Source organism: Tasmannia lanceolata, unplaced genomic scaffold, assembly GCF_043159265.1.
Source record: "Tasmannia lanceolata isolate RefF3 unplaced genomic scaffold, GAP_Taslan_0.1 ptg000012l, whole genome shotgun sequence".
In the NCBI taxonomy this organism is placed as follows: Eukaryota; Viridiplantae; Streptophyta; class Magnoliopsida; order Canellales; family Winteraceae; genus Tasmannia; species Tasmannia lanceolata.
This window is the reverse complement of record NW_027518689.1, coordinates 21,867,828-21,883,698: the sequence shown is the minus strand read 5'-3', so window position 1 is coordinate 21,883,698 and position 15,871 is coordinate 21,867,828. Positions and strand designations below refer to the sequence as shown.

General features: G+C 37.1%; 1 protein-coding gene across 1 annotated transcript; it reads right to left on the bottom strand.

The window, feature by feature from the left end:
- Positions 1-11,736: 11,736 nt before the first annotated feature.
- Positions 11,737-15,871, bottom strand: LOC143888629 (uncharacterized). Its single transcript, XM_077393067.1, has 6 exons — positions 15,587-15,871; positions 14,467-15,235; positions 13,624-13,856; positions 13,049-13,510; positions 12,391-12,947; positions 11,737-12,295 (listed from the first exon to the last, which is right to left on the bottom strand). Exons 1-6 carry the CDS (start codon positions 15,869-15,871, stop codon positions 11,737-11,739), a joined length of 2,865 nt encoding a protein of 954 aa, XP_077249182.1.

The window sequence follows — 15,871 nt, the reverse complement described above, 5'->3', positions numbered from 1 at the left end:
AGTCTAGGCCTCCTGCTGTCCCCTTCATGCTCAGCTTGGTCCTCTGGTTTCTCTTCATGGCTTCTGTCCTCTACTTCTTTAGCATACTGATTTATGTCTTGGGGTATTGCTACCTGATTGCTATCAGAGTGACGCCATCGGTAAGGGTGGGGGATACAAGAAATATGGGTGCTAGAGTTCTTAATGTCTAGCTAAGTTATCAAAGAGTCAAATGGTGAGTTCATATGTTGTTGTTTACGATACTTAGAGGACTCACGAGAACTACAACTATGTGTTTAATGGATTTGCTATTTTTAGGTGTGTCTTGAATCTATATGGAATGATTGTTGTTGAAATTACCAGCTTAAAGAATTTCAAGGGAAAGCTTAGGGTGAATCTTCAAGGGTTAAGGTTCAATGGAGGACAAGTGTAGGGATTTCTTGTAATTATGATGTGATATATAAAGTTCTTTATATTTTGGTGATAAACTTGTGTTTTGGTGGACCTATACACGGGCCCTTGGTTGTATGTCTCCCAAACTCCCTTACCCTGTTCTTATGATAACAAAACGGCATTATCGATCCATCTAAATGGCGCCAACATGCGATTAGCAACTACAAGTCTGGTCTACTTGCTTTTTATATGAAGGAATCAGAGGATCTTTGGACACCATCAAAATTGGTCCTTATTTGCAAATGCCCTAAGGGCCCGTTTGGATGCTGAGAAGATTTTGATTTGGATTTCTCACATTTGCAGGCCTTTTTGCGCTGTGATTTGGATCCGGATCAAATCCTTGGATTTCCAAATCAGCAACTGACAATGAAAAAATCAGTTTTTCCAATATGCTGTGGAAATAAGTAATTGGAAATCCACAGATATGTGAGTTTCCCTCACCCTCTTTGCTCCTCAATCTCTCCCCTCCAGTAGGAAGTGCCCCCTTCGCTCCCTGTCTCCTTCAACATGAGCTGGCGGATCTATTCATTTTGCATTCAAAACTCAATTCCAAATCCAAATACAAAATATGAGGTATCCAAACGGGCCCTAAAATTATTTTAAGTCATTAGCATTTATAAATAGGGCATCCAGATCACTCTGGAAGCCATTAACTAAGATAAATATAAAACTATTCATAACCATTATTTAGATATAATATTAGAGGGCTCCTAGCAAAATGGAGATCCCTTCTATATACAAAAAAAAAAAATGGAATCCATGCTAACACATGCACACGAAAACAATGAAGAGAACTGAAATCCCCAGCAACGCCAAAAACACGGTGAAAATTGTCAAATCAGTGGTCATTTTCTCTTTCATATTTATTTTTGGAAGGGATTTCCATTTTGGAAGTGTTTTCCATAACATTATATGAAAATAAGATTATATTCAAATAATAATAGACACGAAAGTATGAAAATTTAATTAAGTAACTAATATTGTGAATCTTTTCAAAGAAGGTTAAATAATAAAACCAGAATAAAATAGAACTCATTTCGTAGTTTTATCTCTTCTAAGCTAGAACTTGGAAACTAAAATTAAAAATCTTAAAAAGGGAAAAAAGCTTTCTCACCTTCTCACCTCACCCTTCTATTTTCTCCTTGAAAATGGCAAAACTGCCCCGTCCCATGCCATATGGCATGTGGGAATTTGTTAGGTTCCACTCTCGGTTCCACACTTAATCTCTGTAGCAGCACTCTTTAAACAATATATTTGTAACACAACAACTCAACCCGGTTTGATTTACGATCGAACTATTTTGAACCCCAACGGAGACATTTTCTATTTCAATCAATGGTTCGGTTTTTAAAACATTGATTTAAATAAACCTTTTCCCTTCTTGGATTGCAAGAAAAACATTATGGCAAAAAAAAATTTCTTGGGAAATTTTTTTCTTCCCATGATTTAGAGAGAAATGATATAGCGAAGGTTACTCTTAACTAAAAGTTGAATAGTGTTGGTTGAAGTTGTCATTTTTAGTATGGAAAAACGTAGGAATATTTAGAAATAATTTTCCTTTTCCATAAAATTCATACATTACAAACAGGTCCTATTAGGTTTTGGATGGCGAGAGAGTTGCAGCGTTTTGGAGGCTCCCCTACCGGCCTTAACAACCGGTACAACACTGTACAAACCTCTCTTTCTCCAACACCGGGGTGGGTCCAATACTTAATTTATTTAAATCCTTGAGCAAGGTAGGCCCCACCCATGCTTTTCAAAATGAACTGTACGGCTCACACCAAACTGTCCATTTGACGGGCCACATCTTAAATAGGTTCCACCCCCAAATATCATTTCCATAGGATGAGATCCTAGCCCTTCGATCTAAAGAGAAACTGCATATTATGGAAACCTAGGGGTTGCGATCATCCTATGGAAATGATTTTTGGGGCACAACATATTTACATTGTGGCCCAACAAATGGATGGTTTGGATCATCCTATGGTGTGGGTGCACAATCCACTTTGAAAAATACTTTGATGGGCCCAATAAAAAACGCCTTTCCCTGAAAATAATCTCCATATTGGAATAAATAGAAGTGCACATATTCTTTTAAAAATGTAACGACCCAATTTCCGCATCGGGTCTCTACGGAGAAATATCAATAAAAAGGCAGTTTTTTTTTAAAGAGTGAGAGATCTTTATTTCACACAACAGTACATAGTTTTAAAATAAAACAGTGGAAGCTCAACAAACACTAAATCTCTAGGGTATGACTATACTGTCATTCCCAAAACGGATCGCTCATCCCCATCCTACTGTGATTTCAGATTTGTTCGTCTGGAAAACTCCATCGTTTTCTTTATTTTCACCTGTGGATGAATTTGGGGTCAATATAAACTGAGCAAAGCTGACTCATAAAATAAAAGTCAATTTAATGAGCTTGTACTATAATAAGGTTTCATACAAGATATATAAAGGAATTGGAGCAAAACAAGAATACAAAGATTTCAATAAGAGGCATTTAGACTACCCAAAAGATATGTACAATATGAGAAAAAAGAAGGTCACTATATCATGCTAAGAAATATAGTAGTCAAAACAATATTGAATAGATAAAAAGAAACATCAAATCAAGAGACTAACAATTTCTTATTTACTTGCATCATATGTATACATAGTGTTATATATAATCTTTCTTTTTTTCTTTCTTTCTAACCTCACATGCTTTTGCATGCGGTAAGTTTACTATATATATATATATATATATATATATATATATATATATATATATATATATATATATATATATATAGGGGTGCACATTAATTGGTTTAAACCGAATAAACTGACCGAACCGAATTAATTCGGTCAATTCGGTTCGGTTTCAGGGTGTGTCGATTCGGTTTCGGTTTATACCAATAAGAATTTCGATTTTCGGTTTCGGTTTCGGAAGGAACAAAATTCGGTTTAACCGAAAACCGAAATTTCAATTTGAAGCTTTTAAATTTCGGTTTTCGGTATCGGTTTTCGGTTTCGGTTCTAGAGACCGAAATTAAGAATGGGCTTTACTTATCCATGCCCCCTTTTTTCTCACTTTGGACAGCCCCCATTGGTCATTATATATTTATATGAATATGAGATTCAAGGCAAGAAGACAAAGACAACTAGACAAGTAGGTTGTCCCTAGTAAAAAATAGGATTCATAATTTTATTTTCTTTTTTTCAAAACCCACATTCATAGTGTAAATTGCAAAACAACAAAAGACTTTTAGGCAAAAGCTAGGGTTTTTTGTTGTTTCTCCTCTCCTCTTCTCTCTAAGACTCTCTGCCGCCTCATGCCCTCATCTCCTCATCTCCTCATCTCCTCATCCTTTTCCATTTAAGAAGAAATATTGAAAGAAAGAAGCTTTGATTTTTCTTCATGTAAGAAGAAATACCCGAAGCTTTTATTTTATTTTATTTTCCTTTCCTTCTCTTCTCATTCCCTCTCTCTTTTCCACAGGAACGCGCAGATTTGAGGGAGAGAAGTGCCGGAATCTAAGAACACCATCAAACCCTCTTCTTGAACGTCTCTCTACAGCTCTACTCGTCTCTCTCGAAGCTCACAGAGGTACGCATCTCTCTCTCTCTAGCATTATCCTTCTTTTCTCTTTCTCTCTCTCTCTCTAGCATTATCCTTCTTTTCTCTTTCTCTCTCTCTTCTTTTTTTCATTTTTGGTTTTGGATTTGTGCTTTTCTATTTCTCTACCCGAAAGGATAGTAATACCTTTCCCCTTCTTTCTTTTGCATCCATAGAAATCACCACAGCATTGTGTTTTGTATTTGTGATTTCCCCCATCAAAGGATTGGAAAAAAGATTCTAAACAGAGTACGATTCAAGGTATCTCTTTATTCTTTTCTTTTTTTTTTAGATTTTATTATCAATTAATTTCATTTTGCTAAATATTTTTTTGAGCATTTGTGTTTTGTATGTTATACCCAGATGGAGAAGTGAAGGATTTAGGGGTACAAGCGGCATTATCTCTTCTGAAATTCTACAAAAGTGGGTTCCATTTTTTATTTTTTTATAACCTAAAATACTGAAAATCACAATAAAATTAGAGGACAGATGTTGGGGATGGTTTGGGGTGAGCTTTTGCTAAAAAAATGAATATGAATCAACTCAAACTGACATGATTTTATTGCAAAGCTCAACAAAAGTTCTGAAAAAGGACTGAGTTGCACCCCAATACCAAATAGGCTAGGGTGCAATTTGGGTCGGGTCGGGCTGAGCCTTTGCTAAGAACTGAATTGGAATCAACCTAAACCTGACCCAATTTTATTGAAAAGCTCAACCAAAATTCCCAAAAATCGATCACAGTTGCACCCTTAATACCCAACAATGGAGGGTAGGAGTGTACATACCAATCATATTGAAGAAATATCAAATATACCTGATATGGGGTAGTTCTTGTGGGAATTTTAGAAATATCAAACATTAGAAAAATACTTCTTATGGGAATTTTTTTCTCAGGAAAATTTGGACTGGTTCACTGGTTCGGGTTGAGCTTTACCTTAAAATGGGGTAGTATGGTTCACTGGTTCAGATTGATATCTATTCATTTTTAGCAAAAGCTCAACCCAAGACCCAAGTTACCCAACCCTACCCAAGTGGAGTTCTAATGTTTCTCGATCTCTTTTTCCTTCATGTAGGTGTTGATATACTACATTCAAGAAATAGATTGATAAGAGTTCCTTTGTTAGAATTGAGGTTTGTAACTTTGACACTTTGTATAATTGTATGTTAACTTATGATTAGTTGTTCTTGGATAGTTGGATTGCTTTTTTTGTATGCTGACAAATAATTGAATCTGTTGTTCTTGGTTTGTAACTTTCAATATAGGTTTGTTGTTCTTGGATAGTTGGCTTCGAGCCACCACTCAAGAGGCTATTAGTGTTAGCATCATTCTATCTTCTTTGGCTCGTTGCTATTGGGTACGAACTACGAAGGTAACACTTAATCACTTATGACTCATGTCATTCTCATTTGTTGTCTATCTTGTTTTCTATTGGGTAGCTTATTTTGTGTTGGGTAATGGGTGCCTTAGTGTCTTGTTTCTATCATCTTTGTAGATGTCGCAAGAAGGAGAAGCTCCCTAGCGAGCAATCTTTAAACCCCACAGACTCAAACCAAACGGTTAGAACCGCACGGAAGAGAAAGGGGATGAAGCCTAGGTCAGATGTGTGGGACCATTTTACAAAATTTGTTAATGAGGTGGGTGAACCTAAGGCTAGTTGTATGTATTGTGAGAGGGAGTTTTGTTGTGATCCGAAGAAAAATAGAACTACCTCACTTAGGAATCACATCACCTTATGCAAAAAGTTCCCTGGCAATATGAACACAACACAAACACAGTTGAATTACCAACCGATCAAGGGTCAAGAGGGGGATGGTAGTGGCACCATTTCTATTTGGAAGTTTGACCAAGAGGCCATTAGGAATGCCTTAGCCCGTATGATCATTATTGATGAGCTTCCATTTAAATCTGTGGAGAAAGAAGGGTTTAGACATTTGATGTCAGTTGCATGCCCTCGGTTTCATATCCCGTCACGTTCGACGGTTGCGAGGGATTGCTATCAATTCTTCTTGGAAGAGAGGTCAAAGTTGAAAAAGTTTTTTAGACACTCATGTCAAAGGATTTCTCTCACTACAGACACATGGTCTTCTCTGCAAAAAATTAACTACATGTGTCTCACGGCTCATTATATAGACAATGATTGGAAATTGCACAAAAAGATACTAAACTTTTGTCCAATTTCTAGTCATAAAGGTGAGGCTCTTGGTAAGGCCATTGAGAAGTGTCTTTTGGATTGAGGGATTGATAGAGTGTTCACAGTTACTGTGGACAATGCTAGTTCAAATGATGTCGCGATTGGATACTTAAGGAGAAGACTTATTAACTGGGGGTCTACCATTTTACAAGGAAAATTCCTACATGTGAGATGTGTAGCACACATAATTAATCTTGTTGTGTGTGATGGACTAAAAGAAGTGGAAATTGCTGTTGATCGTGTTCGGGTGGCAGTCAAATATGTGAGGAGTTCACCGGCTAGGTTGAAGCTCTTCAAAAAGTGTGTTGGGAACGAAAGGATCCAGAGCAATAGTTTGTTGTGCCTAGATGTATCTACAAGATGGAACTCAACATACTTGATGTAAAAGTCAGCCGAAAAATTTGAAAAAAGCATTTGATAGGTTTGATGTTGAAGATCCTTTTTTTCAGTGGTGAACTTGATTCTGGTGATGTGGATGGGATTAGGAAGCCAGATCATGAATATTGGAAAAAAGTTAGAAAGATGGCTACCTTGCTTCAAAACTTCTATGAGCTCACCATACGTGTTTCAGGATCATTGTATGTTACATCCAACACTCTCTTTCCTAAAATTGTTGAGGTTGAATACCTTTTGCAAGAGTGGCTTCAAAGTGAAGACTTTAACTTGGTAATGATGGCGAGGAGAATGAAAGATAAGTTTAACAAGTATTGGGGTGACATTGACAAGATGAATAAACTAATTTATATCGCTGTTGTTCTTGACCCTCAACACAAAATGGAATTTGTTAAGTTTGCTCTCATTGGTATGTATGGAGAGGGAAAAGGCAACGAGTTGAGGGAAAAAGTGTTCCATGTCACAATTGAATTGTTTAACGAGTGGAACAATAAGAACACAATCAACACACATCAAGAAAATCAAGTAAACTTGGGCCAATCAACTTCAAGAGAGCATTCTCAAGAACCGAGAGAACATGTGAGGATGATGGTTAAGGAAAAGTTTAAGAAGCATTAGGTTGAATCCAGAGGTGGTGATAACAAATCAGAGTTGGAAAGATATTTAAGTGAAGAAATTGAAGAAGGTCTCGACGAATTTGATATTTTAGGGTGGTGGAAAGTTAACAGTTGCCGATTTTCTATCTTGTTAGAAATGGCTCGGAATGTGTTAGCAGTTCCCATATCCATTGTTGCTTCGGAGTCCACATTTAGCACGCGGGGGGGGGGGGGGGGGTGTTCTTGATGCATTTAGGAGTTCTTTGACTCCTAAGATAGCATTATATGTGGTCAAGATTGGCTTCGATCACAATCAATGCCGATTATTGTCGAAGAAGCATTAGAGGATCTTGAAAATTTTGAAAATGGTAAATTTGCATTTATTTTATTTTTTATTTTTTTATTGTGTTTCTATATATTGCTTTTGACTTGAAACTTGATGTTTGTTATATTTAACTATTTGTATTCCTATTTTCATGTTTTTCAAATGTTGGGGATGATTCCTCAAATATTGATCTTTGAAGCATGGAAGAGTGGAAGACGGTTTCAGGTTTGTAATTATGGAGTTCCTACTCTTCATATCTTGTGAATTGTGATTCCTTCTTTGCTTTGTATGATTTCTTGTAATCTTTGCTTTATACAATTCCTTGTATGTATTGAATTGAAACTTGATTTGTATCTTTAGTTCTAGAATACTGGAATTTTTTGAATTACTTACAACTTGGCATTGGTAGTTATTGAATCCACAACAGAATAAGATGGGGAAAATATTTGGTGGTAGATATATAAAGCTATTTTCCAATTCATTTGCAACCTGTTCTGTTGGAATTCATTTAGTTCTTGAATACTTTGTAACATGTTCTATTTGCAAATGTAACTTTGGAACTTTATTTTAGACCCAAATGTTGTCAGCTATACATGCATAGCCTGCAATGGTATTGAAAACATGATTTGTAAAGCCTGCAACTACAAGGGAATTCATTCAGCTTATTAAAGGAACATAATTCTTATCTGCTTAACAAAAGACCTTCAATGTATAATTTTTTATCTTTTTTTATCTGCAGGGAGCATCCCTTTTGCATTCTTGAGGATATTCAAGGGAGATTTGTGAAGACATATGGCCTTGCTGCCCTTGCTATTATGTAATGAATTCTATCCATACTCTTGCTCGTTTGTTTTTCTCTATGTAATTGGCTTAAAACTTATATGTGATGAGTGATGAGTGATGATATAAGGAGAAGGTGGTTGCTATTGTTGACTTGCTGGTGTGTGAAGTTTTGATCATTGGTGGCTTGCTAGTAGTATTTTAATTTAGTGATTTTTGAACCCATTGACCATTGGAGCTTTGGAGGTCTTAGCCTCTTAGGTCTGAACTCTTAACTACATATGGATCCGTTTGAAGGATTACTTGAAGGGGAGCAAATTTGTTATGTATGACTTATGATAGCACGGTCTACTTGATCTTATGTTTGCTTGTAGTTGCAGCCTTGCAGGTTCTACATGCTCAGTTGCTCTTATGATTGCTTGCAGGGTGTACTTGCTCTTATACTCTTACTAGAATTTACAAATTAGTGAATTACATGCATGATGTATCTACTTTTGTAGTTTTGTTAGTCTTTTACTCTTTTATGATAGCAAGATGACAATTGACAATTTGACAGGGTTTACTAACTCTACTGACTCAGTCTTATAGGTAAATGCTTGCAATTTTTAACAAAAATACAGGGGAAACTAGAAAGGGGCATTTATATCATTTTCAAATGATTACGAAATTGCATTTCACACTTCATTTGTTGGATTTAATCTGTTAAGCATACCCCTTGCATTAGGAAATTGCAAATTTGCAAGGATTAAGGTCATTAAGCTATTTCATTTCTTACAAGGGAAATAGCTATTTTAGTTGGATTAAAACTATCATTGTTGGATACTTGGATTTAAAGTGCTTAACAGAGTTGTTTTTCCATCAATGGTGGCTACTTTGTATCATATAATCACCTCTAATGGCGTTTTAATCTGTTGGATGATGTAAAACAATTTTAATTGGAGAGGTTTTCACTATTCGGTTTCCATACAGTAGGAAAACCGAACCGAAACCGGATATGATAGCAGGGTTATCACTATTCGGTTTAAACCGAAAAAACAGAATAACCGAAATAAAATTTCGGTTTCCGTTAATTTCGGTTTTCAACTATTCAGTTTCGGTTTCGGTTGGAATTTTTAGGAACCGAAATAATTTCGGTTCAACCAATTCGGTTTTTTCGGTTCGGTTTAAACCGAATAAGCACCCCTATATATATATAGGCCAAAGTGCTACCAAAGTAACACTGAAACGCACTAGTGTATACGTCCGACAATAATCTTAATTAATTTTCTTTTAAAATGATCTCCTAGAAACAACATAAGGAACAGAAAGATGCATGAACGAGATTATAATTGCAATTCATTAAAATGATCTTATAATATGAGTCAACTATCACTTGCCTTCTGGTTTCTTGAACGTGATGAGGTAGAATAAATTCACTCTAAGGATTAACCGAAAGACTCTCTGTATAAATTGCACAACAATAGAGTCAAATTTTCTTTCCACTAACTAACCAGTTAATCTCTTTAATTTAGTTGATTGAGTCATGTTGTCTCAAGGTGTCGAAGATTTTAGTTTTTATAGAATTTAGGAGTGTTTTAGTAGTTGGAGGAAATCATGCTAACTGCCATGAAAAAAATGTACTTTTTTAAAAAGAAAAGACAAACCAACTTTGTGCAGTTATCAAGAACACCATTGTGCTGAAATCAGTGGCCTTTCTAATAAAATCAGAAAATACCATTTAAATTTCTGTAGTTATCAAAATGAATTTTGGCTGAAAACACTAGTTTATAAACAAAAAAAAATTAGAAAAGACGAATCAAGTTTGTGTAGTTATTAAAATAATATTGGGCTGAAAATCAACCATTTTTGTACTAATCATGAAGACAACCTAAATTTGTACAAATCTCGAAAGCATGATCCAAGGGGATCTTTTATTTCAATTGCTTTGTTATTTACTTTTGGTTTAGGGAAATGATATCCGCACAACATATTTGATATTTACACTACCCCCCTGTCTTCTAATATTTAATGTGCCGTTTAAAAAGGCCATAACATTTTCTTGAAGGCTCTGACATGCTATAGAAAATATATTATACAGTATGGCAGTGGGTTACTCATGCTTTGTTGAATACTAAAAGACAAGGAGTGTAGGAAGTAAAACATGAGTACCCTGATATCATTCCCCTTTAGATTATTTGGGGTAAGGTTATATCCTACCCTTATTATTTCCCGAGCCACCCCTCCCGATGCTGAAAAGAAAAGGTATTCATAACTATGGTAAAGGGCTACCATTTGAGCAGTGAAACAAGGTTTTGGACATTTTTTCTGTAATGTCATATTTTTATGCATTTTCTTCATAGTTTTTCCCGTTGTTATTTTATAAAGGTACCTTTTTCCGGTATTTTTTACATAGTTTTTCTATTTTGTAGCCCTTTTTCCGTAGTTCTTCTTACTTTACCCCTATGATTATTATTGATAAGGAATGTGATGTTGTGGTGAAGTTATATATTGAACTATGTGTATTAACCATCTTCTGTAACCCAAATTGGGTAATGGGTCATCATGGATTCATAGCCAGTAGTTCTACTCATTGAATGGTTTTGTCCACACCGTTGAAGCTATGGACTTTTGTTACAGTATGCTAAGATTGATGGCCATGAAGATGAGGAAGGATAGTTATGGTCTGTAATAATTTTCTTCTTCTTTTAAATTTGAAGAGGGCTGGCTGTTCATGAAAAGAATATGGTTGTAAATAGGGTCTTTAATCTTGAATAAAGAAAAGAAATGAAAAAACTAAATTTGTAGGGTACTTACCTTTCAATGAAGATTGAATAGTTGAACTCTATCTCCCTCCTCTTTCTTTCTTCTTCACTTTATCTCTCTCCCTCTCTCAATCTCACTCTCTTCTCTGTTAATTGCATTAAGTGGGAAAGACCGAAGAGAATGTGTTTTTTAAAAAACCCAACACACACACTCTCTCTCTCTCTCTCTCTCTCTCAAATTACACTGAATGGGGAAAGGACCCACTGCATTTGCGCACTCTCCAAGTGGGAGAGTGAATACAGCATATGAGATGGGTGAGATTTGAGTTTCAAAAGCTCTATCCTCATCTTCTCTTTCTTTCTTTTTTTTTCTAAAAGAGAATCTTATCTCTATCCTATCTTATTGCATTTATGAATCATTTATGATTCATTTATTGTTGCAATAATTTTGTTGCAATTTCTTATCTAGATTCCATAGGTAGGCTCCACAAGCGGTGGTCCCCACCGTTGGTGTCATTGTGGGCCCCTCGGAGGGTAGTGGGTCCCTCTTTGTGGGTCCCACGGATGAATGGTAAAATGAATAGTAATAGTAAATAGAAACTGTGAAAAGTATATATATATATATATATATATATATATATATATATATATATATATATATATATTACGGATGTTACATTCTAACCCCCTTAAAAGGAATTTCGTCCCCGAAATTCAACTCCTTACATTCTCTTAAACACAAAAAGGTACTATTATTTTCATGAATCATGCCTTCATATAATTCCGAAAAGTTCTTCTGAATCTCTGATTCACGTTCCCAAGTAGCTTCTTCATTGTGATGGCGCCAAAGTATTTTAACGAATGGAATCTTCTTGTTCTTTAAGACCTTCATTTTTCGTTCTAAAATACGCACTGGCTTTTCTGAGAATGACAAATCTTCCTGAAGTTCTATCTCATCTTCTGCTAGTACGTGAGAAGGATCGGGGTCATAAAGATGAAGCATGGACATATGAAAAACATTATGCATCATCTCTAAATGCGGAGGCAACTCTAACTGGTAAGCTCTTGCTCCAATTCGCTTAGTAATCCTGTAAGGTCCAATGAAACGAGGACTCAACTTCCCTTTTCTACCAAAACGCATGACCGCCTTGAAAGGAGAAATTTTCACAAATACCATATCTCCTTCAGCGAATTCAAGCTCTCCCCGTCGTTGATCTGCATAGCTTTTCTGTCTACTTTAAGCTATTTTTAACCGATCTCTGATCAGTGTAACTTTCTCTGTGGATTCCTGTTCCAACTTCGGCCCAATTAATTGTTTCTCACCAACCTCTGCCCAACACAAAAGAGATCTGCAAGCACGACAATACAAAGCTTCAAATGGAGCCATCTGAATACTCTGTTGGTAGCTGTTATTGTACGCAAACTCACAAAGATGCAAGTGTTGCTCCCAATCTCCTCCGAAATCAGAATGCAAGCCCTCAACAAATCTTCTAAAATTTGATTTACCCTTTCCATCTGACCATCTATTTGAGGGTGATAGGCGGTGCTAAAACTCAAATTTGTCCCCAAGGCTGTATGCAAGCTTTTCCAAAATCCCGAAGTAAATCGTGTATCTCGATCTGAAACATTCTTTGAAGGCACTCCATGGTACTTGGCAATCTTGTCCACATATTCATCTGCTAGCTTCTCTAATTTCCAAGTCTTCTTGATAGGGAAAAAGTGAGTCGATTTAGTAAGTCGATCCACAATTACCCATATCGCATCAAATCCTTTCTTCGTTTTTTGTAAGCCCATGATGAAGTCCATCGACAAGCTGTCCCACTTCCAGACAGGAATCTCCAAAGGATCCAACATACCACTAGGCTTCCTATGTTTCACTTTTACCTTCTGACAAGTCAGAGATTTAGAAACATATTCAGCCACTTCCCTTTTCATACCGCTCCAGCAAAAATTTCTCTTTAGATCCGGATACATCTTGGTGTTACCCGGATGGATGGTGTAACGGACTTATGAGCCTCTTCCAAGATGCTATTTATGTGTCCTTCCTTATTTGGTACACAAATTCTGCCCTGAAATACAGACCTGCTCTTGAAATACAGACCACCATCTGCTCCAATAGAGAAATTGGGCTTTGTATCTGCCTCAGCCTTGAACTTCTTGATTTCCCCATCCTCTGCTTGAGCATCTTTAATAGCCTCCACAAAACTCGATTTAACCCGAAGATTGGCAATAAAAGAACTGTTACCAACCTCGCAAGTCCCCAAATCTAGGTCTCTGAATTTCTCCAATAACTTCCACTCCTCAATCATTAAACAAGCCAACTTAGAATATCCTTGCCTACTAAGAGCATCTGCCACGACATTCGCTTTCCCCGGATGATAACTCAAAGTAAAGTCATCATCCTTAAGGAATTCGAGCCATCTCCTCTGGCGCATATTCAACTCTTTCTGATCAAAAAGAAATTTGAGGCTCTTATGATCTATAAAAACCTCGAATTTCACTCCATATAAATAGTGACGCCAACCGCCGCTAACTCCAAGTCATGAGTAGGATAATTCACCTCGTGCAGTTTCAACTGCCTCGAAACAAAAGTTATAACCTTTCCCGACTGCATGAGAACAAATCCCAAGCCTCTAAAAGAGGTCTCGCTGTACACAACAAAATTCCCTTCCTCGGAAGGAAGTACCAAAATTGGCGAAGAAGTCAACCTCTTCTTTAATTCTTGAAAGCTGTTCTCACATTCCTCGGTCCAAACATACTTAGCATTCTTCCTTGTCAACTTAGTCGCCGGTCCTGCCAGAATAGAAAAGCCTTCAACGAATTTCCGATAGTATCCCGCTAATCCCAAGAAACTCCTGACCTCCGTTGCGTTTGTTTGCTACTTCCATAAAGTAACTGCTTCAACCTTAGCGGGATCAACTATTATTCCTTCCTTAGATACCACGTGACCCAAGAATGACGTGCTCCAACCAAAACTCACACTTTGAGAACTTTGCATACAACTACTTCTCCCTCAAAGTCTCTAGTGCCAGCCTCAAATGCTCAGCATGCTCTTCTCTGGATTTAGAACAAATGAGAATATCGTCTATAAAAACCACCCTGAGCTAATCCAGAAAAGGCTTGAACACCCTGTTCATTACATCCATAAATATAGCTGGAGCATTCGTCAACCCAAAAGGCATCACCACAAATTCATAATGTCCATACCGAGTGCGAAATGCTGTGTTAGGAATATCTTCTTCTCTAACACGAAGCTGATGGTACCCAGACCTAAGATCAATTTTTGAAAAGTGACCGGCTCCCTGCAACTAATCAAAAAGATCGTCAATCTGAGGGAGTGGATAACGATTCTTGATGGTTACTTTATTCAACTGTCTGTAGTCGATACACAGACGAAGACTACCATCCTTCTTCTTCACAAATAACACAGGAGCTCCCCATGGTGACAAACTCGGTCTAATGAATCTATTTTCAAGCAACTCTGCTAACTGGTCCATCAGTTCCTTCAACTCTGTCGGGGCCATTCTGTAAGGTGCTTTAGAAATAGGCTTAGTTCCTAGCTCAAGGTCAATAGTGAAATCAACCTTTTTGTGGGGAGGTAATTCTGTCAAGTCCTCTGAAAAAACATCTAAGAACTCACTCACCACAGGAATATCTGTCATAGAAAGCTCTTCTTTACCATCTTCCTCCGTTACATATGCCAAATACCCCTCATAACGCTTATTTAATAATTTCTGAGTTTGCAGAGCTGCTATCAATTTGATCTTTCTATGATGCTGCACCCCTTCAAAAGTATATTCTTCTTCTCCAAGAATATTAAATCTTACTAGTTTATGAAAACAAACGACACTGGCATGGTAGGAAGCCAACCAGTCCATGCCCAGAATAACTTTAAAATCATTCATATCTAGCAACACTAGATCTCCCAGAAGCTCCCTATCACCAATCTTAATGACACAACCCTTACAAACCAAATCAGTAGCTACAATATCTCCTATTGGTGTGACAACTTTCAAATGATGCAGTAGAGGGATAGGAGTCAAATCTAACTCCTCAACAAAAGCAGGTGATATAAATGACAAGGTAGAACCGGAATCAATAAGAATATGAGCTGAAATATCATTAACTAGAAGCTGACCTTCTATCATGGCATTAGATGCCTCGACGTCTTGCTAATTGAGTGCAAAAACTCGGTTAACTGGTGCTTGAGGTGTACTTTTTCCTTAGTCCTGATGGCGATTTTGATTTCCTTTCCACCATTTCTATTGCTGTTGTACTGGCGGTCTAGGCGGAACTAACTGTCTCTGCTATTGAGCTAGCTGACTATTGAAGTTTCTGTTGCCTTGGTTCACTGCCGGCTGAAAATTTGGTTGTTGTCTCCTTAGTGCCAGGGAAGGTGGAATAACTGGTTTTGGGCAGTTTTTTATCTTATGATTTGGGTCGCCACAATTGAAACAAACCCTCATCGTCCTCTAACACTGTCCTTCATGATATTTTCCACATAAGGCACATGGAACCCTTACTTGAACATTGCCATCGGTCCTTGGCTTCTTTGAAGGTGGTGCCGGGTTTCTGCTTCCTAATGCTTGAATCCGTGCCGCCTGAACTTTCTTTTCCATGCGCTCTCCCCTCTCGGCCTTTCCACAGGCATCAGCTAAAGTTTGGGGATCAAAGTTGACGATGCTTGCCAAAATGGAAGGGCGAAAACCATCCATAAATTTCTCAACCTTATCCTCTTCTATAGAGGCATAACCTGGTGCATACCTCGACAACTCTCTGAATTTGGCTCCATACTGAGCCACTGTCAT

Excerpts from the sequence above, each read along its gene's own strand:
- LOC143888629 (XM_077393067.1), bottom strand. The coding sequence starts at position 15,871 with ATGACAGTGGCTCAGTATGGAGCCAAATTCAGAGAGTTGTCGAGGTAT. Across the intron at positions 13,857-14,466 it reads ATTTGTGAAGAAGAAGGATG|GACCGGCGACTAAGTTGACA; the intron begins GTAGTCTTCGTC and ends CTATTCTGGCAG. Across the intron at positions 12,948-13,048 it reads CCGTTACACCATCCATCCGG|GTAAAAGTGAAACATAGGAA; the intron begins GTAACACCAAGA and ends ACTTGTCAGAAG.